This window comes from Penaeus japonicus, unplaced genomic scaffold (genome assembly GCF_977035675.1).
Source record: "Penaeus japonicus unplaced genomic scaffold, GWHDUDI00000001_assembly GWHDUDI00000014, whole genome shotgun sequence".
Classification (NCBI taxonomy): domain Eukaryota; kingdom Metazoa; phylum Arthropoda; class Malacostraca; order Decapoda; family Penaeidae; genus Penaeus; species Penaeus japonicus.
The window spans coordinates 19,127,260-19,152,259 of NW_028234416.1; the positions used below are offsets into that span (position 1 = coordinate 19,127,260).

At 43.5% G+C, this 25,000-nt stretch overlaps 2 protein-coding genes across 2 annotated transcripts in view; one reads left to right on the plus strand and one right to left on the minus strand.

Annotated features, from left to right (window-relative positions):
• chic (profilin chickadee) overlaps positions 1-12,398 on the plus strand; it is a 12,538-nt gene extending 140 nt beyond the window's left edge. Inside the window, exons 1-4 of the mRNA XM_043034490.2 lie at positions 1-79; positions 4,499-4,615; positions 10,693-10,846; positions 11,048-12,398. The exon at positions 1-79 is cut by the window's left edge and continues 140 nt beyond it. Coding sequence (XP_042890424.1) covers positions 1-79; positions 4,499-4,615; positions 10,693-10,845 — 349 coding nt within the window. The 3' untranslated portion in view covers position 10,846; positions 11,048-12,398. The remainder of the gene's footprint in view (positions 80-4,498; positions 4,616-10,692; positions 10,847-11,047) is intronic.
• The window catches only part of LOC122265278 (uncharacterized), a 235,428-nt gene continuing 222,473 nt past the window's right edge, over positions 12,046-25,000 (minus strand). Inside the window, exon 5 of the mRNA XM_086543722.1 lies at positions 12,046-14,789. Within this exon, the coding sequence (XP_086399848.1) occupies positions 14,707-14,789 (83 nt within the window). The 3' untranslated portion in view covers positions 12,046-14,706. The remainder of the gene's footprint in view (positions 14,790-25,000) is intronic.

Sequence of the window (25,000 nt, forward strand, 5' to 3'; positions counted from 1 at the left end):
GATGGGCTCTGGCTTTGTTTCTAAGGCGGTTATTGCCGGTCACGATGGCACATTATGGGCCAAAAGTGATAACATCGATGTAAGTAAGATTTGCCGGTTCTTACTTTCTCCTGTCACATTTCCGATTTAGTTTTGACGATTTTTTGTACCTCTTTCTTAAGTCCTCTGTTTTGTGCACTCCTAGTCTTAGGAAATTAACCAAGCGTGTGCCAGATAATGAGTAGAAGTGTTGTAGACGTAGAAAAATAGCGAAAAACGTAAGTATATGTGGCCGGGTGGCAGACAAAGGCCGGCTGGCGTGGCCGAGGCATCCCTCACACCTATCCTCATTTCTCTCTCGTTTCTTCGCCCTCTTCCATTTGTCCTTCCTTTTGCCTCGTTCGCTACCAACAAGCAATGCAGTGGATTATTTTTTTGAAAATTCCATACATGGTGTGATTTCCCTCCCTCCCCCCTCCCCCCCTCCTGATTTTCTGTGCGTTATTTTTAAGTGCTTGGCAGTCCATAGAAACGGCCCCGTCCTTTCTAGAAAATGAGCGCGCTTTAAAGTTAATCAATACATCTCTCCCCCCTCCTCCTTACGAGTATTCAAGGAAATTACTACCACGGAGCGACTAGAATTCAAGACTAAGAAGCACGCGACTTGAAAATGTACCTGTACCGGCTTATAGGCCTATCCTATGGCGGATGGTTAGGCGGTACTCTTTTCTGTCTTGGAGAGGTGGATGGGTGTGCAGGCGGCATTTGAGATGGAAAATGAGTTTTGTTTTTCTTGTGCCTTGAAATGGAGCCACATGTTTGGATAGGAAAATGCATTAGAGTAAAGAACAGAAAATTATTTTTTTTTTTTAATATTTAGCCCGTGTATATGGATATTTTACACAAGTAATGGTGTTCACATTGTAAAAATACTTGAGTAATTACAGTAAGACATATTACAGGTCTTGCAGGCAATATCTTCAAACCCTTCTATAGTGATTGCAGCTTGTACTGAAGGGAAAGATGTTGAGTTTATTGAGATTGCTATAGTTAAAATTAGGCTCTGATATCCCCTGTTCATTTTCCCAGAACAGTTTTAAATCAGGTGTCAGAGAACAGAAATGTGCCATGTGGTGGTTGAACCTTCTAGAACAAGGTTATGTATTCTTAGATATCAAGGTTATATGCTGGAAAGACCTGTGGTAATGGGACTTATTGTTGAGCTTTTTATATTTATACATTTGAGGGAATATAACGATGTTATTTAATGGATAATTTTTTTGGAATAAGATTAAAAATCAATTTTGAGTGGCATTGGTAATAAACTTGATTTCAAAATTGACAAAATTAGTTGGATATACACATGGTACAATGTAAATGAGGTTAATGAACTGTCGCTCACTTAATGGATTTATTTTGCAAATGGGAAGGGTAAATATTTTAGAAAGTAATGATAAATGTTTAGCTATTTCTGCTGCACAAGTGTCTTTACCACAATCAAAAGCCAACTTATCTCCAAAGTGGTATCTGATTGGTTAGAGTTTTCACTGGTTTATTTTAGTAAAACCAGTAAGGTATATAAACTGAACTTCGATATTCATGACTAGACTGATTCATAGTTGGATTTTCTGCTGACATGAGATGCAAAGTGAGGACTTATATCTTAGGGAACAGGGTAACTCTTGAACTGAGGACGCTCTCCCATCCTTCTTAAATGACTATTTAGATCACCATAACCCGTTATCTTTGATACCCCAGCATTGGTCAATAAATCTGCTACGTTCATTCTGGCAAGATAAAGCTTGGTAAATGTCAAGGATGCTTACAGACTGTCCAAAATCTACTAGCTGGACATTTTACCTGAGCCCTCCAATGTATAATCTTTAGTCAGGGGTTGTATTTAAATGTTTGATTATAAGCTATAGCACACTACAGATCATATACACCTTAGTGGTTTGTGTACTCTTAATTCATTCTCTCCCTCTCTCCCTCCCTCTCCCAATATAGAGATTTACAGAATTGGACAATTTCTACTTTATGCTCATTTGGAGTTGTATAGATGTCTTATTATATTTCCTATAATTATTTGAAAAAAAAATTATGGATGAGCTAGTATTTTAAAATCAAAGCAAGTACCATTTATTTGGAGTGTTATCAGAGATGTTGGAAGTTTTGGTATTGGATGACGTTTATTCTCGATGGTTATATTACTGCTTATCTCTTGTCCTTGGTAGTTGAATTGCTGCTAGTCTCTTAAGTACAGGAAGTACGTAAACTGATTAGAAAGTTAGTGATACTTAAATGATTGGAAAGCTTGTAGTCTTCATGGCAAGTGTAGTATGAAACTAGTAGTTATTTATAAAAGGTGAAAATATGTAAACTTTCTAGCTATGTTGTTTAATAGGGAATATAAAGGACTCAAATTGGGACGAGTCATGATAAAAAATGTTTGTAGTTTTTGTAAATTAGTTTATTATACATACTCTACCCAACTGTATATTAACTGTCATACAAGTTTGTCATATAGGTTAATTATTTGGGAGTTCTGACAGCCCTCCAGTGTTCCCATAGAGATGGAGAGAGTAGAATATATTGAGGAGACCTTGGCAACTTGAGCTGGATGTGGGCCAAATGGGGAAAAGTGAAAGTGTGGAGCGTCGTCACTCTGGCAGCCACGCTTGACCGTTTGCATCATTGTTTAGGTTGAGAAATTTTTCATGCATCAGTTGATCTGTTAATTGTTTGGGAAGACTTTACATTAGATTGTGTGAATTTATGACTAGTGGGTAGGGATTATATTTTAAAATGAAGTCAAAATATTCCCCCCCATACCCTCCCTCTCTCCCTCTCTCCCTCTCTCCCTCTCTCCCTCTCTCTCTCTCTCTCTCTCTCTCTCTCTCTCTCTCTCTCTCTCTCTCTCTCTCTCTCTCTCTCTCTCTCTCTCTCTCTCTCTCCCTCCCCCCTCCTCCTCCTCCCCCCTCCCTCCTCCCTCCCCTCCTATATCTTGATATACATATAGTAAAAGAATTTGTTGCTTATTTTAATGTTAACAATTTCTACAGCTGAACATGAATGGAGAATTGCAACCCTCCCTCACTATGATGCATAGAAATGTTAAGATGTGTGGATTGTAATCTTGTTCTGGGGGAAATACATATAGCTATTATACATATAAAGAGTACCCCATGCACACACCACAATTGCTGTCCATATAATGCATTATGCATTGGATGATCCTCTTAGTTACATGCAATATCGTGTTTGTGAAACCTAATGCAGTTGGGGAGTCTAGGATGTTTTAGTAATCAGTGAAGTAATATAGCTGCCCTAACTGGAATTGACGGCAACCCTTAAAAAGTTAATTTCTCAAATAGAGCAAGAGATTGTATATCTAGTAATTGTGAAATTGTATCCTTAATAATAGTTTGAGATACATTTACATTTGATTGGAAGTAAACGTTTAGTATTGGTCTAGTCATCAAGCCTTGAATTTTGACACATTTAGATTATCTGTGCTCTCACGTCACTGACCTCTAATGTAGCATATGCTGTGTTACTATTCTCTGAGCATATGTTCATACCAATGGAAAAAATGAGTGTGTAGATGTGATTGGTATTAATGGGATGAAAGCATTTGTGGAAATGCCTTTTCTCTTATCAGTTGATATTTATTTTTCATATGATATGCAACGTAATGTGTTAACTTCTAATCTTTGATTTTCTTGAACATTATCATTGTTGGGTGTTAGCATTTAATCTTGCACAGAAATGGACTTCAAGTTTTCCTGTTTTATCACAAAATATGACTTAGATTAGACTAAGTGTAATTGTTCATTATAGAAAATTATTTTCACCATGTACTACAGTTTACTAGTTCAGCTTGATCTTGGAAGATAAACATCTGCCACTTCAGTTTTGTTTGTAAACATGGTCTTTAAACATGCTTTTTTGAAAGACATTGAACTGAGTGATAAAAGTACCAATTTGGAATACCTTGTTAATTGATAATGAACAAATACTGCAGCTTGGATAGTGTTTATTCTTAGGTGTGCATATATACTGGGAAAGTGTAAATGGTGAAGATCAGTATGACATATCTAGTATTATGCAGTGGTTATGCAGTGTCATTAAATTGGTTCCCAGAACTTTAATCAGTGTTAAATTGTGCTACTTTATTCAATATTGATATTTATTGAGCATGTTTTGCAGTAAAACTTTTTAGATAAAGGTAGTATAGAAAGTATGATTTATAGACATGGAGTGCACTTATTTATTTCTTTTGAAAAAAAAAAAAAAAAAAAAATGCATGCCAGTGTTTACTTCTATTTTTTGTACCATATAACTGTTATAAAGCTAAAGTTGGAGGAAAGGTTTGATTTTATTACTTGTTTAATGGTTATCAGTACTGTAAACTTTCCTCAAGCCTTTTATTTTATAAGTTAAAGACTTTATCATTAAGCTTTTTTTTTTTTTTTTTCTTGAACTTAAGATGTTCTCATTCATATTTCTTCTTTTCCAGCCATCCCGGGATGAGTTAGTAAAGTTAGCAAACAGTTTTAAAGATCAGAAAGGCCTTGCAATGACTGGAGTTCACATGGGTGGTGAAAAGTACTTCTACCTCTCTGGCAACGAGAAGGTAAGAGAAACCATCTTTTTTGTAGTTTTGTCAGTATTTGTGATGAAGTGAAAGTATCCAGTGAAGATATTGACATGAAAGTTAAATAAAGTAACGTATTGAGTATAAGGTTGCATTCTTGGCTAACGTTTTAGGGCACGTTTCGTGTATCCTTAGTTTGTATGTGATAATGAGGGTGTGTGTCTTTCTGAAGGTATTCCCTTCTCAAGTTTCTGTAATTTCCCTTTACCTTTCTACCCTCTTCCTTCCCCCTTTTTCTCTAATCCTTTTCCCTAACCCTCTCCTTCCCCTTTTCCTCTAATTCTTTTCCCTAACCCTCTCCTTCCTTCCCTTTTTCCTCTAATCCTTTTCCCTCTCCCCTCTCCCTCCCCCTCCCCTTTTCCCTCTCCCCTCTCCCTCCCCCTCCCCTTTTCCCTCTCCCCTCTCCCCTCTCCCTCCCCCTCCCCTTTTCCCTCTCCCCTCTCCCTCCCCCTCCCCTTTTCCCTCTCCCTCTCCCTCCCCCTCCCTTCTTCCCTTTTCCTTCTCCCCTCCCCCCTCCTCCCCTCCCTCTCCTCCCTCCTCCCCTCCCCTTTCCCTTTTCCCTTTTCCCCTTTCCCCTCCCCTTCCCTTTTCCCTTTTCCCCTTCCCTCCCTCCCCCTCCCCTTTCCCTTTCCCTTTTCCCTCTTCCCTCTCCCTCTTCCCTTTTCCCTCTCCCCTCCCCCTCCCCCTCCCCTTTTCCCTCTCCCCTCTCCCTCCCTCTCCCCTTTTCCCTCTCCCTCCCTCTCCCCTTTTCCCTCTCCCTCCTCCCCTCCCCTTTTCCCTCTATCTCCCTTCCCTCTCCCCCTTTTCTCCCTCTCCCCTCCCTCTCCTCCCTTTTCCCTCTCCCCTCCCCCTCCCCCTCCCCTTTTCCCTCCCCCTCCCCCTCCCCTTTTCCCTCTCCCTCCCCCTCCCCTTTTCCCTCTCCCTCCCCCTCCCCTTTTCCCTCTCCCTCCCCCTCCCCTTTTCCCTCTCCCTCCCCCTCCCCTTTTCCCTCTCCCTCCCCCTCCCCTTTTCCCTCTCCCCCCCTTCCCTTTCCCCTCTCCTCCCTTTCCCTTCTCCCCTCTTCCTCCCCCTCCCTCTCCCTCTCCCTCTCCCTCCCCCTCCCTTCTTCCCTTTTCCCTTTTCCTCCCCCTCCCTTCTTCCCTTTTCCCTTTTCCCTCTTCCTCCCCCTCCCTTCTTCCCTTTTCCCTTTTCCTCCCCCTCCCTTCTTCCCTTTTCCCTTTTCCTCCCCCTCCCTTCTTCCCTTTTCCCTCTTCCCTCTTCCCTCTTCCCTCTCCCTTTTCCCTCTTCCCTCTTCCCTCTCCCTTCCCTTCTTCCCTTTTACCTCTCCCTCCCCCTCTCCCTCTCTTCTTCCCTTCTTCCCTTTTACCTCTCCCTCCCCCTCTCTTCTTCCCTTCTTCCCTTCTTCCCTTTTACCTCTCCCTCCCCCTCTCCCTCTCTTCTTCCCTTCTTCCCTTTTACCTCTCCCTTCACCTCTCCCTCTCTTCTTCCCTTCTTCCCTTTTACCTCTCCCTTCACCTCTCCCTCTCTTCTTCCCTTCTTCCCTTCTTCCCTTTTACCTCTCCCTTCACCTCTCCCTCCCCCTCTTCTTCCCTTTTACCTCTCCCTTCACCTCTCCCTCCCCCTCTTCTTCCCTTTTACCTCTCCCTTCACCTCTCCCTCCCCCTCTTCTTCCCTTTTACCTCTCCCTTCACCTCTCCCTCCCCCTCTTCTTCCCTTTTACCTCTCCCTCCCCCTCTTCTTCCCTTTTACCTCTCCCTTCACCTCTCCCTCCCCCTCTTCTTCCCTTTTACCTCTCCCTTCACCTCTCCCTCCCCCTCTTCTTCCCTTTTTGCCACCCTTCCCTTCCCTTTTTCTGTTCCCTTCGTCTCTCCCTCCCTTCCCTTCCCTTTTTTGCCACCCTTCCCTTCCCTTTTTGCCTCTCCCCTTTTTCAGTTCCGTTCGTCTCTCCCTCCCTTCCCTTATTGCCTTTCCCCTTTTTCCCACCCTTCCCTTCCCTTTTTCTGTTCCCTTCAGTTCTCCCTCCCTTCCCTTTTCCCCATTTCCCTTCCCTTCAGTTCTCCCTCCATTCCCTTTTCCCCATTTCCCTTCCCTTCCCTTCAGCTCTCTCTCCCTCCCCTCCTTTTCCCTTCCCTTCAGCTCTCCCTCCCTTTCCCCTTTTTTCCCTTTTCCCTTCCCTTTTCACCTTTCCCCTTCACCTCTCTCCCTTCCCTTTTCCCCATTTCCCTTCCCTTCCCTTCAGCTCTCCCTCCCTCCCCTCCTTTTCCCCATTTCCCTTCCCTTCAGCTCTCTCCCTCCCCTCCTTTTCCCTTCACCTCCCTTCCCTTTTCCCCTTTTCACCTTCACCTCCCTTCCCTTTTCCCCTTTTCACCTTCACCTCCCTCCCTTCCCTTTTCCCCTTTTCACCTTCACCTTCACCTCCCTCCCTTCCCTTTTCCCCTTTTCACCTTCACCTCCCTCCCTTCCCTTTTCCCCTTTTCACCTTTTCACCTTCACCTCCCTCCCTTCCCTTTTCCCCTTTTCACCTTTTCCCTTCACCTCCCTTCCTTCCCTTTTCCCCTTTTCACCTTTTCCCTTCACCTCCCTCCCTTCCCTTTTCCCCTTTTCACCTTTTCCCTTTATCTCTCACTCCCCTCCTTCCCCCCTGAATCCCTCCCTTCCTTTTTCCTTCCTCTCCCTTTTCTCCCTATTTTCCTCCCCTTCCCCTCTCCTACCCCCTTACCTTGAGGTAAACAATGAGGAATGTAGTCCTTTTTCTGCATTTTGAAAATTAAATTAAAATAAAAGAATTGTAGTTTATGGTACATTGCAACAAATCAGTTAGAATAATTGCTACATCTGTCACTTTCTCTTGAGCTAAATTTGATGTCATAGTCCATATACTACATCAAGGAATCCAGGTCAGTTAGTAAAAGAGTAATTTCTGTGATTGTTAGAAGAATCTGTAGATTGTTACAAATATCACAGGTTAAGTTGTATGTTCAGCAATCTTTCATTCCCCTTGCTGTCTGAAACAGATTTTAACTTTTTTTTTCTCATGTGGCTTTGCTTTCTCCCCCCTGCCCTCTATTTTGGTTTCTTGTAGCACAGCCACCCCCCCTCTCCCTTTTCACTTGTGGCTTGCACTTTCTCTCCCACATCCCATTTTCCTCATGTGACTTGCTAATTCTTGCCACTTCCATCTTTATCTACTTTTTGTATCCTATGGTTCCCTCACGTCCCCCCCCCCCTGTGTCTTTCTTGTTCTCCCTTTTTTCCCCTCTCCTACAGCTCCCCCTTACTCTATTTCTCTTCCCTCATGTCCTTTCTCTCCTGTGGCTTCCTCTTGCTCCTTCTCTCCCATTTTCCTCTCCAGTGACTGGTTCTCTCCCTCTACTATGCCCTTATTTTTCTCCCTCTACTATGCCCTTATTTTTCTCATCTTATGGAAATGCAAACAAGTTGATCTCCCCCCTTTCCCCCTCTTGTGTTCCTGCCCCCAAAGCTATTAAAAACAAATTCATGCATCACCTTTGGACATGCTTAAGTGAGATGTTTTATATGAAAGCAGATGCACACCAGAGCAGTAACAAGCTTTTGCAGTGTTTCTTGATGGTGTTCATAAGTGAAAATTCTCATGAATTGCTTCATAAATTGCTTTGGATTCTCTGAACTAATACTTAACCACCATTACATAATTTGTCCTGCTGCAAGCATTTATTAGCCATGTCACAAGACAAAATTTGAGTTTATATGAAAGCCTATTTGTTTCATTAAACAATTTTGCTCACAGGATAAGACTTATCATGGCAAAATGTACTATATTCTAATTGCTCCTTTGAACTGCTAACAAAGTTTTGCAGATTTGTTTTAAATTCACAAGGATCAAAATTAATGTAATTGCATTAATATGAAATAAGGGAACAGTTAGTGTCCTTTTCCAATACCAACGGATGGGACCGATTTCTTTAGGGTTATAGGGGTTTGAATAGGACTCCTCCCCCATCTGTAGTGCCCCCATTTTAGAGTAGCCTCCTTATTATTTATTGTTTGGGATAGGGGGTCAAACCACTTGTCCTTGTTTGGTGTAACCCTTTGATATTTTCTTAACCCTTTTTCTCTACCCTTTCCCTCATCCTCTCTCTCTCCATTCACCAAACTCCCCACACATTCTTTCTTCATTATCTATCCCCTTTCACTCCCCTGTATGTTGAATGAATGAAAAAATGTGCTATATTCACATTCACGTACTATGAATACTTGAGTATAAGTTTGCTTTTTCATTCTTACAGGATCTTTATTTTTTCCACAATGTTCAAGTTAAAAGAATAGTTGTTCAGTACTGCTTAATACAGTAATTAATCATCTGCATGGAATAGAAAGATAAAGCTAGTTGCCTGTGGCATCCATCATGTAGTATTGTACTAGGATATAGACAGGAACCAGATGTAGGTAAAGTAGAGAACCCTAGGTTTTCTTGGCATCCACTTCCAGTTAATAGGTGTTTATGGCTTGATATGCTATCAATGGAATCCATGACTGTTTGTGTCAAGTTTTAGTTAATATTTATGTATGACACTAGATCAGAGCAGCATGAATTGACATATCAAGTTAAAAGATCTAATTTGTAGAAAGCTTCAAAGATATTTCAGTTAAATAGCACACATGTAGCCCATTTACCATTTTGTGCTCAAATTTATTAATTTTTGAACAAGCTATAGGTTTAGACTTGTGAAATGTTTTTCTTGATTCTTGTAAACAAAATTACTTTAGTATTTGGTTGTAAAGGAAACCCAGTAAATCAATATTGTCATGAATGATGCTGTTCATAAAACTAGTTATTTATCATTCATGTAATTATGTAATAATACTCTCCTTTGCAGTTGACTAAAGTTAACTTTTGCACATGTTGAATTGAATTTAAACTTTTTTTTTTAGTAGATGTACAATGAAAGTAGATGTATTTATAGGCTGTCTAAGTATAAAAAGTAGTTTTTTCACAATCGAGATATGCCAATGTAGTTGATGCATTTCATATTTGAGCCACAAACCATAAAATGTCTAAAGTACTGTCAACTAGGCACAGAATTTCTTTATTCCTAATTAAATACAGAAGTTGTATTTATGTTCATTAGAAGTATACACTTAAACTTGTATATACAGACACGCGTTTATTTATACATTAACTGAAATATACTCGTGTACATTGTTTTTATTTACTTGGGTGTACCTTTGAACATGTATATGTACATGCAAGTGTATATGCTTGTGCAGATAGTATAGGTGTGTAGATGCATTCATGTGGTTTTTCATAGTATGAGTGTACATAAATTTTTTGTGTGTGGGGGGGAGGGGGGCTGTGCATGTAGTATTTGTAGATGCATCTATGCATACCTGTGTGCCTGTGTAGATTGTGTATAGATGCATGCAAGCGTGTTTGGCTGTGACTGACTGACTGCACTTATGTCTGTTGATGCATGGATACATGGGGGGGGGGGGCCGCATAATACACGTGTGTGCATGCGTGCGTGAGGGGTGTGGATGCATGCGCGCGCACCTGTATGTTTGTGTAGATGCATATGCATATGCATGCATGTGTGTGTGTGTGGGGGGGGGGGGGGGGGGTTTGCATAGTTATTTGTGTACAGATGAATCATAAGTTAGGAAAATTTTGGATCTGTTGTGACTTAGGTTCCATTCCTTTCCTAGTATCGTTTAGAAGATGGGCATTTTTACTCAGGAATTATTTGATGGGAATGTATGACCTTGCCAATTAAATGCACTAAAGTTGTTATCCATGGGTAATGTTTGTCGGTATTTTAGGGTTTTAAAGAATTATTTTATGTAGCGGGGGAAATTATGTATAAAGGACATTATTAATTTGAATAAATATCTATACTGAATTTCAATAACAATGTCTGAAAATGCGCATTGTTGTTGTAATTACATAGCTTTATATGTAAGTGGATGGAATGAGCCCCTGCATGACGCTAGCTTAAAAACTTGTATGAAAGACCAAACTTTATTTACATTTGTGACAAATGAATTAACACCTTTTTTTCTCTCTCGTTATTTTCTAGGTAATCCGATGCAAGAAAGGGAAGGCAGGAATGCACTGCATGAAGACGTTGCAAGCAGTCCTGATAGCCTTGTTCGAGGACCCAATTCAGCCCCCTCAGGTGGCTTCTATTGTAGAGTCACTAGGGGATTACCTTATCTCCATGACTTATTGAGGTAAGCTTTTTAATTGCGGTTCTGTGATTTGTAGCACTTGGTCATTTTGTTTTGTGTGGAGTAAAAGTCCTGCTGTAGTTTAGAGATTAAATAAGAGTGCTCTTCGATTTGTAAATTTGAACTTGCTTTGAATCAGTAATTTGTTTTTTTTGTGTGTGATTTTACTAGATATTTAGTTTGTATTTTTTCGTTTTGTTTCAGTGAATGAAGACTTCCTGAATATCACTATCTTCATTGGAGCTTCATGGCAGTGGGTGACATGTGATAAACCAGTGTTGACCAGTGGATTTTTGACGGTGACTTGAACCAGACATGTGTTCCATCTTGATAAACTTGGCTACTCAATCAGAAAAAAATAAAAAATAAAATATGAAAAAAAGTGGAAACCCATGTATTTTTTGTTTTTCTTTGGATAATACCAGCAACAATTTAGGAAGGGCTTGGCTGTCACACCAGTGTTTATGTATGTATGTAATGTATTTGACGTCGGAAAGGGTTCTATGAAATGAATATACTTTCGCGTTTAAAAAAAAAAACACCTTTGTATAATAAATTTTTTTCCATGGACATTTTATTATTGCAGCTTTTTGTGAATTAACTTGCACTCTTATATAAGTGATGGTTTGCAGCTGATGGTTTTTTGCAACTATTAGTGAAGTGGCTAGCCTGTGTATATTTGCGAGCATTTAGTGGTAGGGAGAGGGATGATCTGATACCCTTGTCCTTATAATCCTCCTGATAATTTTGTCTTCCTCTGCTTTCATCTTCAGAACCTACCTCTAACAAATTACCTTTTTTCAGTCTTGCCTCCGTCTCGGTATTTTCCTCATCCTCGACTCCCACACTCCAACATACTTGTGTGAGTGTCTAGTCTCTGCTAGCCACTGATCCCAGTGTTGAATTTGTTTTATTATTTTTATATTAAATTTGTTCCTAAATGAAATTTAAAGTTTCCTGTACCCAACAGCTGTAAATGGAAACTATTAAATGGAATAAGCATTCCTTATCTCAACTGGTATCTTTTATGTTGATATCCAACGAACTATATTTTCTTGTATGAAAACCTACTCTAGCCTGTAACTGAATATTGGGTCCTAATTACTATTACTGCGCAATTGCTCAGTCTTGAATAAGTTTTGTTATAATGCCAATTTTTCTTTTTGATTATGATTACGGGGAATAATTTTTTCTTTGAACCCCGTGCTTTTTTGGGGATGGGGGGAATTTTGAACTTGAATTTTGAAAAAAGTTTGGGGGGATCCCTGTCATGGATTCACGAGAGATCGGCGATTATGAACCCGAGGTGATTGGTTCAACGCAGCTCATTTTCCTGTTCAAAACACATCTCTGGTTCAGAATCGCTGGTCACAATTTTTTAACTGTTAAGGTTCCAGTGTAGTGTCACCCACTCAGGGTTGGCACTGCAATTCTTGGAGGCACAAAATTGGCCCATGTGCCCAGGCTTGGTGTTCTGCCGCGTCAGTAGTTCTACTGCGGACGCTCAGTATTGTACAGCTTCCATTCCCCCCCCAATAAACACTACTTAATAACATTATATTTTTATATATCCCTTGGTTAAGGTGCACATAACTGGCTAATTTTCTTTTTGTAAACCATTTTCCCAAGCATGCCAGTGGATCCAGTGCACCTTGTAGCTAGGCTGGCTTCCTTTGTGAAAGTCACTTGCATCCAACGTCATTGTTTTTTTCACCTTAGTAATAGACATTGGGGTAGATGTAATAAATTATTAATTGGATTTTAATCTGAACTGGTAGTAGACAGTGCATGCTAGTTTTGTAGATGGAGAGAATCTATAGATTTTGGCTTTGTCAGTTTGGTCAAATTGTGGGGTAAGGAGAAATTACAACTTAATTTTGTAAAATTACAAGATAGCAGGACGTACAAACTGTAAGGGTGGAACGCAAAGCCTGTTAATCTAGAGCCTATAATAATTAATGATGATAAGCAGGAATAATTGCAGTGCGCCTGTATTTCATAAATATTTAGGTCTTTAATATGGAGAGAACGTCTCGCTCGAAGAAAGAATAAAAAACACCAATTATTGTAATGTTTATTTTGCCAAGTGTTTTACAGGTTAATAAAAATGCATTAGACAATTCGACTTACAAAACAATGTAGCGGGAAAGTTTTAAGTACAATGAAGTCTTTGCTGCCACCCATTCTTTGACTTGATACCATCATGAGCAAGATGTTGCAAGCGGTGAGATGAGATGGCGAATTTCAACACTGCTCAGGCACTCACTACACCAATAAGCATTTGCCAATAAGGTTTCAGATCTTACAAAGCATGGTAGATGGTCTCGGACCTTAACACTAAGATTTTACTTATGCCATCAAGGTTAAAATTAAGTTAGACGTGGCTTGACATTCAAGGACAGTTGTCTTGATACACTGACAGTTGCAAATTAAACATTTTCTTGGTTACAAATAAAGGTGGCCGTGTTAGCAAAGATTATACCACATCCACAACAATTACACGCTACCAAGACTGTAGATATGTACATGTAGCGATGAGCTTACCGGAATGTGGAATAAAATGGTTAGTTTTGTCAAGTAATAAAACCTTTTTTTCACTATATATAATGCTAAATGGTTAAATAAAAACTTTTATTTACAATATACATCTATAAATCCCACAAATATTTGATAAATGGACTCTAAAAGTACAAACCCCTTGTGTAACCAGAAATTTGACAATTGAACAAATCAATTACGTTACGAAGGCCCCTGCAGTATCTCGGTTGTGGAGGACTGACACGTCAATACAACCAAGCGGAACTGCCTTGCGTGTGTGTGTAGGAGGGGACTGGTTGTGAATTATGTGCCAAGTGAACCTGAGCCCGGCGCATTCTGAGGCGACGGAAGGACGATCTCTCTCTTATCGTCTCCATTGCCAGAACTTGTTACCTATTCACATGTCTACACTCGCTTGGAAACCCAACCATACACTACAGTTCATTTGCATTAAGGTTGATGCTTCTGATATACAACCATTTTGTTCTCTCGATTATATATAGTGTGAATATTATTAATGGAAATGAACTGAAGTCTATTTCAAATTCCCTTTGGTAGACGTGTGTTAGCTACAAGGTAGTGTGGGGTGTGAAGACTGTAACTACAATTACAGGCTATGTTAATACAAACTGTTGCCTTGGACAGTGTTTCCTGCTTGCGGGAGGGAAGGGGGGGGTGCTTCATGAGAATGTAGACTGCACTATAATGGGACAATGGCTGCCGACATCGAAGCATAACACAGCCGCTGAATGAGGCTTATACGACCGGCGACCTTTCTGGATCTGACAACACACAGCTTACAAGCAATAGATCTATACAACCTAGTTTATTTTTATTTTTTGATGGTTTAAGGTTATAAAGAAAATGGATATTAGCTTACTACTTAATCTAGCTTCATGGAAATTTGACTTTTCGTGAATAATTTGAGGATGGATTCTCAACTGACCAGTCGCCCCCAAAATTACTGGACAGGATTTGGACTCCGGAGAAAAAAAACCCTGTCCCCTATATATAATGTACATTATAACTTACCATTAGCTATATACATTGTAAGAGGCCCACCTAAGCGGTCTCGACAAACATTTATACCTGGCGATCCGCAACTGCACTGTCAGCCTTGGTTAAGATGTTAAACCAAACCCTACATATTGACCCCGAGGTGAGGGGTTACCAACAGACTATACACCTTAAATAACTAGCTAAATCTGTCCGAATGGCCTTATATTTTGATGAGTATTTGGCTGTTCTATGGCAGATTACACTTGTATAGTTGACTTGAGTCAGGGAGAAGGTAACGCTGCAGCTACATCACTAGGGTCACCAAACTACACTTTATTGTCGAAGGAGTACTGTTTCCTTCGCCAAAATCCCCGGAAGAAGTTGAAGCGGAACTTGGAGCCTTCACCGTCTGAAAAGAAGAAAAAACAAAAAAAATAATTCTCTTAAATTCAACATAATGAAATAGGCGTTTGAAAGAGGGGCCCCACACATCATAGGCACAAAGTATTATACACTATTATAATAATTATTATTTGGAACACTATTTGCAATAGTACATTAACAATTCAACAATGCAGCTGAAATGGACCCAACTAAATAACAATTGTTAGTTTTACTCTATAAGATCAAGCAGGAATTAAACCAAATATTTTACACCATATAATACCCTGCTATGAGCATATATAAAAATACAGAGAAATGACGCGTGCATCCGTTACGGAATCGTGAATGGAAAAAAAAATACGGATATAAATATCCGCAACAGACGTCGCCAGCACACACAGTCCACACATGCCCCGAATTTATGGTGGCGGCAACCTAGAAGTTTGGTGTTTTTATATATCGGCTGGTACATACATCTGGAAACAATGATTCAGCATTTTGAATCATTTGTTTAGCCGCTTTACCCGTTATCACAATTACTTTCATTTTTCGTTCCGTAAACATCTGATTTAGACGGAAAGCTTGACCATTTATTGTTACCCATTATTAGAGTTACTTAGTGGATATTTAATACATAAGGCAGCATCTGATGTAGTGACATAGAAACTACCCGCAGCTAGATTTTCCTCCTCCTCCTTCCTCCCTTTTTTCTGAAAGTGAGCATTACGAGACTGACATTCAGTCACGGAAACTCACACAGGCGCACTACATTGCATAGTGAAGTCGGTGTGATGGTGCAAGCGAGGGCTGCGGCTGGCAGCAACGCCCTAGCACGAGGAAGTCTGCTTGACACACAACCAGCCTCCAAATGGGTTACGCAAAAATATCCGCCGACCCACTCCTCATTGGCCACGTCTCCCGGTCTCGCCTGCGGACACGTACACGCATGGGCGCCCGTGTCAGCATTTCTACGATAAATCTGGTAATTGGTGGTAAAATTTAGATACGTAAACACGCACACGCGCACACACACAATGAATGAATTTCTGATTAATAGAGTAATACCTCATACGAGAGGTTAACCTGGCTAGAAGTATCCAGAAAGAGGATATTAGGCCCATAATGAATACAGAGGGTGTCGCTGGCCCAATACCCCTGAGGGTGGAGCAGAATTTGTAAAGATCTAGTCCCCGGGATAAAATAGCCTTCCGTTCCGGTGCTCCATGAAACTTGTACTTAATGTAGCCAAAGCTACGTCTAGCTCACGCAGGAATGCTTTGTAAAACGAATCACTGTCTGGTTGACAAAGTTAACAAGATAAAACATACAATATTTCTAAAGCTTCTGGATGGACAGCATCTCGACTAACGTCACGTACCCCACCCCCCCTACCCCCTCGTACACACACACCTGTTCTCAGAACGTCACCTTTCCGTCACGTTATGCCTCAACATGAAGGGGTATCGTGTAGGGGGTTCGGAATGTTGGCGGCGTCACGGTTGGCGCCGAGATGAACGAACACCTGGCGCCAGTGATACACGATGTAGTACTTCTTCCTTGCCAGGCTGTTAGTCATCTTTTTCTTTCCATTCTTTCATCATTCTCTCTCACAACTAAACACACAATCAGAGAACAAAAAAAGCCTCACCATTAGTCAGACAGTCTCATCAAAGCACATCCTTCTGAGTTCACTCCGCTGGTGTTTCTAGCGCAAGATCCTTAGACACGGGAGCAGCAGAAGAAAAAAAATCGATCAACCTAACTTGGGCAACAGCCAGTGTCGCCGGTATCGTGACACAGAAACACTCTGAAGGCAGAGAGACAGCCATCAACCAGCTCTGTCGTTAGGCTCCTCCGCACAACCTTCAAAACAAACAAGCAAACAAGCACACACAAACACATACATACCTACAAACACACACACACACGCACACGTACACAACAGGTGGGAAGACCTACAAATACTATTGCTCTGCTTTATTTTGACCTTCGAGGACGCCACGGCCTTTCTCACGGCCCATCACGGAGGCGCCGCCACTCGGGGTCTTCTCCGCTTGCGTTCGGTCTCGTCGAATGGAGGGGAGTAGACGGACCAGCTTCGCTCACTCAAACGCGCCGCTATTTTCCGCTTCGTTGAAGTGCTTCACTTTCTTAAAAAGCGTTCTCGTCAAATGCAGTCACTCTCGCTCAGATAGAGACCGAGTGGGTGTGAGAGTGAAAGTTGTAGGTGTTGTGTTTGTATGTATGCATACGTATGTGCGAGAAACCTTTAAAAAGAGAGAGCCACGCGATCGAGAGAAACACGAACCAAGCCAGGTGCAAATGCCGAAGGTGTACGAAGAAACTTGTTTACCATGAACCCGGAAAGTAAAGCCTTACAGCAGCTTTTCGAAAAGAGAGCCATTCTAATCGGTCAGTCACACTGAAAATAAAATTATCCCGTTAATTCCAAAACGTCAGACTGACACACTATCTCGTGGAGAAAAAAAAAAAACAGCAGTAAAATTTCAAGGGTGATTCACACACACACACATACACAAAAGGCAATGTTCTCTTTTTTTTATCTCGTCTTAGTAAAACAATAACCTTCCACCCTGAACGATGCAATCAGGTCTCTTTTAAACAGCAGATCTAAGCACGCCATCAATCCCTCCCTCACTCTATTAGCCTTACCCCGAACCCCACCTTCAAAACTCCAACCCCATTTCCCAACGCACAGCCATCCCATCGGAATAAAGAGATGAAGAACAGGTCGTCGGAGAGGTCTCAGCATCATCTCACCCTCGGCAATCACACTAACCAACACGCGAGCTTCTGCAACACGTCACACCTCGACGGCACCCAACATCTTGGCTCTATTTACGGCGGCGAAGGGACCGCGTCATCTCGGTCGCGATCCCTTGCACACTTGCACACAATGCGAGTGACAGTTTAGTGTTTCACGGGTGAATTTTGCTGCATAACAGGGCTGTTCGAGTTTACCGTGCTGGCTTTTTCATGGAAAGGTAAGCTGAGTAGGAATAGGGAAGGGTTGAGGAGAAAAAGATGTATAACTGCGAATTCTGTATCTATATCTATATTCTCAAACAGACAGACAGACAGACAGACAGACACACACACACACACACACAAAGAGAGAAAGCGAGAGAGAGAGAGAGAGAGAGAGAGAGAGATGAAATAAAATAGAATAAAATATGAAAAGAAAAGGAGATCGTTTGCTATCCCCATCCCCTTCCCCCGTCCCTCCATCAAAGTCTGAGAGCGCAGAAACCCCTCCCTTCCCCCTCCCCCCTCCCCCTCCCCCTCCGCCAGTCCCACGAGGCGCCTTATGAAATGACCTACGTAATCCCACTCTCAATCTGGCAACTTGGCAATCCTCCTTTGATGTGGACTCGTTAACTGCCGCCACGATTAGGTAATTGGAGGTCGAAGGGGGCGATACAGGTGAGAGGGTTCGAGGGGCGAGGAGAGGGGAAGCTTGAGCAATGAGGGACGCATGAAGGAGGGGAGAAGGGTTGAGTGAGTGAGGGAAGGAGGGAGGGAAGGAAGGAGGGAAGGAAGGAGGGAAGGAGGGAGAGGGAGGGAAGGAGAGAGAGGGAGGGAAGGAGAGAGGGAAGGAAGGAGGGAAGGAGGGAGAGGGAGGGAAGGAGAGAGGGAAGGAAGGAGGGAAGGAGAGAGGGAGGAAGGGAAAGAGAGGACAGGGAGAAGAAGAGGGGAAGGGAGGGAGGGAGGGAGGGAGGGGAGGGAGAGATGGAGAGAGAGGAAACAGATATGGAGAGAGAGAGAGAGAGAGAGAGAGAGAGAGAGAGAGAGAGAGAGAGAGAGAGAGAGAAAAGCAGAGCAAGAGAGTGGAGACAGAGATGGAGAAAGAGAGACAGAGAGGGACAGAGATGGACAATAAAAGAGAGAGAGAGAGAAGCAGCAAGAGCAATAGCAAGAGAGGCGCCTCCCTGTTCCACCACGGGTTTGTTATTTCCTGACAAATAATAGATGGTGCTGAGCAGCCGGGCCAGACGCCGACAGCTGTTGTTGGAGGGGAGAAGTGCTTGCTGGAGGACTGGGCGGGGTGGAGAGGATGCTAATATTGACACAGAAGACTGGGGAGTGAAGTTTAAAAAAATGGAAATGGGAGGGAAAGGGGGGGAAAATGTGATAATGAGGCGGAAGAGGAGGAAAAGCTCGAAAGGAAGATGAGGTGGAGGAAATAGCGATAAAGTAAGAGAAACCAAACAAATCAACGACAACAAAATACACACCTAAAACTGAAACTCACGCGCGAAAAACGCAGAACCGGAGGCAATGTGCAGTTTTTTTTTTTTTTTTTTTTTTTCTAAGGAGCGAGCGGGGAGGAACGTGAGGAGCTAGAAAGGGCTTGATGAATTGTGGGAAACGTAGGACCGATAGACTGTGATGAGGGCGGTGGAGTGTGGCAAAGCGTGATAGGGCGCCGAGATGCTGGGGCGTGGGACTCGGAGAATAAGGGGGAAGGGAGAAGAAGAGAGACGGAGGAGGGGTAAAAGTGAAAGAGGTAGAGGAAGGGAGATAGGAGGAGGGGTGAGATGGAGGAGGGAGGAGGGGTGGAAGGGGGAAAGGAGGAGGAGAGAGACGGAGGAGGGGTAAAAGTGAAAGAGGTAGAGGAAGGGAGATAGGAGGAGGGGTGAGATGGAGGAGGGAGGAGGGGTGGAAGGGGGAAAGGAGGAGGAGAGAGACGGAGGAGGGGTAAAAGTGAAAGAGGTAGAGGAAGGGAGATAGGAGGAGGGGTGAGATGGAGGAGGGAGGAGGGGTGGAAGGGGGAAAGGAGGAGGAGAGAGATGGAGGAGGGGTGAGAGGTGGAAGGGGGAAAGGAGGAGGAGAGAGATGGAGGAGGGGTGAAAGAGATGATAGGGGGAAAAAAGAGGAGAGATGGAGAAGGGGTGAGAGGTGGAAGGGGGAAGGGAGAAGAACAGAGATGGAGGATGGAGGAGGGAGAAGGGAGAAGAGAGAAGGAAGAAGGGGAAGAAGAGGAAGCGGGAGATAAAGATAGAGGGAAAGCTAGGAGAGAGAATTAAAGGAGGGTAATGGAGGAGAGGGAGAGTTAAGAGGAAAAATATGGAAGGGAGAAGGGGGAAGAGCGAAGAGAGGAGGGCTTATGAGCTGAAAAAAGAGGAGAGAGGGTGAGGGTGAGGGGAGAGAGGTGAAGGTGAAAGGGAGAGACGGAAGAAAAGAGAAACAAGGTAGGTGGAGGTTTCGAAGGAAAGATGGGTGGATAAAATTATGGAGAGAGAGAGAGAGAGAGAGAGAGAGAGAGAGAGAGAGAGAGAGAGAGAGAGAGAGAGAGAGAGAGAGAGAGAGAGAGAGAGAGAGAGAGAGAGAGAGAGGAGAGAGAGGAGAGAGAAAAAAAAATAGGTTAACCAATGTGCATGAAGGAATGAGAAAAACGTCATAGGTGAAGAGATGGATTGGATAAAGGGGGAAGTGGAAGGGGGATGGGGGAGAGGAAAGGAAGGGAAAGGTATATGGGAAGGGGAAGGATAGAGGGTAGAAGAAGGTAAGGGCGAGCGACCCCAACGTCCAGAGAGCACAGAACTCGGGCGAATAAGGGTGACCGTCGCAGGGCTCCCTCTCCGCCTCTCCCTCTCCGCCTCTCCCTCTCCCTCTCCTTCTCCCTCTCTCTCTCTCTCTCTCTCTCTCTCTCTCTCTCTAAGCGGGCGGTGGAATATTCCAGCGTTGGATCCCACACGTTCCCCTCCCCCTCCCCTCCCCCTCCCCCTCCCAGCCCCTCCCCTCCTCCACTGCCGCTCCGTCGGTGGGCAAGAAAACAGCAAGAAAAAGGGAGGTGAAGGGGAAGACCGAACGGCGGACGGACAAAGGAAGGAGGAAGAGAAAAAGAGTTAGAAGGAGGCGGGCATGCACGGAGAGAGGGAGAGAGAGGGGTAGGGGTGGGAGGGAGGGAGGGAGGGAGGGCGTGTGGAGGGCAGTAGGTCACACCGTTACCCTAGCTAGCGGAGGTAACTCGGGCGCGGCCACTCAACTCGGACTGCCCACACATACACACACACACACACACACACACACACACACACACACACACACACACACACACACACACACGTCTATTGCCACTACTAATATTGGTGCCAACGTGTAGAGTTGTACGAGGCTCGTTCCCACCTCTTGTGTGTGCTGCTGGACCTTCCTGTACACTCATCTACCTTAAGTGCATGTAGACCTTCTTGTGTACATGTGGACTTTCATGTACGTGTGAACCTTCTTGTGTACATGTGGACTTTCATGTACGTATTGTACGTGTAAACCTCCTTGTGCACATCACCCATCCACCAACACGCAAAACACAGTAAAAGGGAATTAAGTCGCGGTCCAATCTGCACCGCCTTAAAAAGGGAGTACATGAATGGCCTGCGATGATTTCATTAGAAAACTGAAGTCATGTGAAGAGTCCCTGCCTGCGAGGCGCCGGGGCTTCAAGGTCCAGGGGTCGTTCACCGGGTTTCTTGGTGCGCGCCCCGGCCAACTATCATTTGAGGCCAGAACACGTCGAGTGCAAATGACTTGCAATTTAACCCTTTTACATCGAATTATTCATGTGAGAAAAGATGCCTTCTTAATTTCCATAGGCGTACTGTCATGTACATCTCCTCTTAGCGGCGACCAGCACTGATAACCCAGATGCTCTGGAGGACACAGCAGGGCCAAACACCTGCCTCACATGTGTGCGAACAGCTGTTTGGAATGTAGTTAAGAGGGGAATTTCCCCGACAGCTGAAGCACCCCCCCCCCAGCCTCTGCATGCAAGTTTATCATGTCATGCGACCTCAGAATTATATGGTACAAATATTTTGACATATGGATGTAATAGACACATTCGATTATTATTATCATTATTACTATTATTGTAATTATCACCGTTTTTATATCTATTTATTTGTTCATTTATTTGAACTCTCTCTCTCTCTCTCTCTCTCTCTCTCTCTCTCTCTCTCTCTCTCTCTCTCTCGCCCTCTCTCTCAAAGGTCCAACCCGACGTGTCAGCGCGACAGATCACCAAGGCCCATTTACTCTCAGCTTTATCTTCGCCACTAACACCCATCCCAACACCGACGCGAATAAAGAAAGAAAGAAAGAAAGAAAGAAAAAAGAAAAAAAGAAAGAAAGAAGAAAGAAAAAAAACGAGAAGAAATGTAAAAATCGAAGTAACAAAGTAGAAAAGAAAAAACACAATCTAAGCAGAAATGGATATCAACGATTCCCTCGGAGGCAGAGATCGAAAGAAAAGGAATCTGGACCGGAGCGAAGGCGTGAGTCCGGCCCGCGCCCCCTCGCTTCACGCGCCTCGCCGCTGACGTGAGGCCGAAGGTCATCATCTTAATCCACATTACGTAATGTGGGTTGGTGAAACGGTAGTGGTGGGGGGGGGGGCATAAAAGAAATCTGATTCCTACATTTCCGAGAATTTTCATTAACCATCATCACAATTATTATCACTATTATCATTGTCACGTACGTTGTCATTATGGCTAGGCTTATATTTACTACTGTTATCATTATCATTATCCTTGTTATCATTATCCCAATTCTTGCTATTATCATTGCCATCATCATTACTATCATCAACATCACTATTATCATTCTTTATCGGCATTAACGGAATATTTCCTCATTCACTATAACGGTTCTTCCCACAAGGCGGCTGACAATCCATCTCTAATGAAGAGAAAAATATTCAGTGAGAACCGCTCGACGCAATTCAACCTCACTCACCCATTGCCTCTCCTTCGCATTGCAATCTTGAATAAAGAACCTGCATGCCTGAAAACAGAGCTCGATAACTTCCTCCTAAAATACCAAACCCAGAATCCTGCTTGCATGCATTATCAGTTCGTCAACCCTTATGCTCCCCCTCCCCTCCCCTCCCCTCCCCTCCCCTTCCCCCAAGCATGCGGACAGGCTCAGGTACACGGCCGAGAGGGAGAGGGGGGGAGGGAAGGAGAGGGAGGGGGAGGGGGAGAGGGAAGGAGAGGGAGAGGAAGAGGGGGAGGGGGAGGGAGGGAGGGAGAGAGAGAGAGAGAGAGGGAGAGAGAGAGAGAGAGAGAGAGAGAGAGAGAGAGAGAGAGAGAGAGAGAGAGAGAGAGAGAGAGAGAGAGAGAGAGAGAGAGAGAGAGAGAGAGAGAGAGAGCGTAGGCACGCAAATCCCTCCCCCCCCCCTTTCCCTTCGATCTGCCAACTCCGCGAGCACCACATCAATCCCCGTAAATAGAGAGAATATAAATATCAAACATCAAAAGAGTAAGGAAGATATTTTTAAAAAATCTACCCTCTAAAAGCCTTCAACTATTCTCAGTTGACAGAATAAGCTACACGCGCGCGCACACAAACACACACACACACACACACACGCAAGCACAGGCACACACACACACACCTCGTTCCTTCACAACAGCAACGAGGTCTGACGGTCGCCCACCCGACCACTACCCTCTGGCCTTAGGGACCGGTACCATAACACAGGCCCTTCGCTCCTTCGTTCCTTCTCTGGCGCCGCCCTCCTTCAAACGGGCTCCGAAAGTGATGACAAGTGGGTGCCAGCTTTCTCCTCCTCCGCCTCCTCTTTTTTCTTCTTCCTTCGTCCCCACTTCTTCCCCATCTCGTCGTCTTCTTATTCTTTTACTTCTACTTCTTCTCTTTCTCCTCCTCTTTCTTCCCCTCTCCTTTTATTTCCACTTTTTCTTCTTCTTCTTATCATCATTATTTTTTCTCCTCCGCCCCTGTTAACAGCTGCCCCTCTCCCCCCCCCCTTTCTACTCACGTCCCCTCTTCTTCTATTCTTAACTCAAAAGGTGAGGGTCTTTTTTTCATCCTTCCCTCCTTCCTTCCCTTTTTAATTTCTTCCCTTCTCTCTCTCTTCTTTTAAGTCTCTCAGCCTTCATTACTCCGTAGTCAAGTGGCTTTTTTGTTTAAAGAATCCATCCCGGAATGAAAAAAACAACAACAAAAAAACAAGTACATCAATCCTGACAGATCTCCCCGGCCTCAACACGAGGTACATGAGTAAGACACGACCTCGGGTTTAAAACACCGGCGATCTCGTTGGATAATTCTAATAAAATCCGTAAAAGAAGACAGCAGAGTTCAAAGACATAAACGGGAGCAAGATACAGGCAATAGTTGGCACTGGAACAGCTTGGAGGATGAATAAAACGTTGCACAGATGTCTGTTTCTCTATCTCACACACACTTAAACGCGCATATAACACATACGTATATGCACGCACAAGAGCACGCATGCACACGCACACTCACGCACGCACGCACACACACAGACACACACACACGCACACACTCACACGCACATGCCAGCACTCAAGAGTCCAAACACAGTCGTAATCCACATTCCCAGATATAATTAAAAGAGTTTACTTTTGAAATTATCTTTCCTCGGTTCCACAGTCCTAGCGGACGAGGCGGCGAGGGGGGAGGGGGTGGGAGGAGGGTGGGGAGGAGGGGCCGGCTCGAGTTTGAACTGAATTCATAAGTTATCTGGACTTGTTTGAAAGTCCTGAAAACCCTCCTAATTCGGAGTCAGTCGAAGGAAACGTTCCGAGGAAAACACTCGAAGGGCCTGGAACATTCTCGAAAGTAACACGAAAGCTCGCTCGTCGGACGTGCATTCGCGTGTCGCAAGAAGACAATGCAGTGACACTAAATAAGCCTTGTTCTTGGGACTTCGAAATACGAAGATGTCTTTGGGTGGAATGAAAGCCTCAGAATTCAAGCTTTTATTTCGAGCTGCTGTAACCTCATGATTAACCTGGTCTCCTCAGTATCGACACACTGACAATCAGCCTGGTTAACAAAGGCGTCAGTCAGTAATGATGACGAAAAACTACCCGTCATTAAACCTAAAATCACCTACACGAAAACTCCCATTAACTCTATCAATACCATTACTCAGTTACCGTCGCAATCATCCCGCCATCATGAATACGTTCAACGTTTGACCTTTGCCTTCCAATACACTGACACACAGACACACTGACACTGACACACACTGACACATACACACACGCACACACTGACACTGACACACACACACTGACACAAACACACAAACACACGCACACACTGACACATACACACACACACACACACACACATGCACGTGTTGTATTTATATACAAGCATAACAAACATATCGTTACTTAATTAAACTAAATTGGACCATAAAACTAGAATGAAATG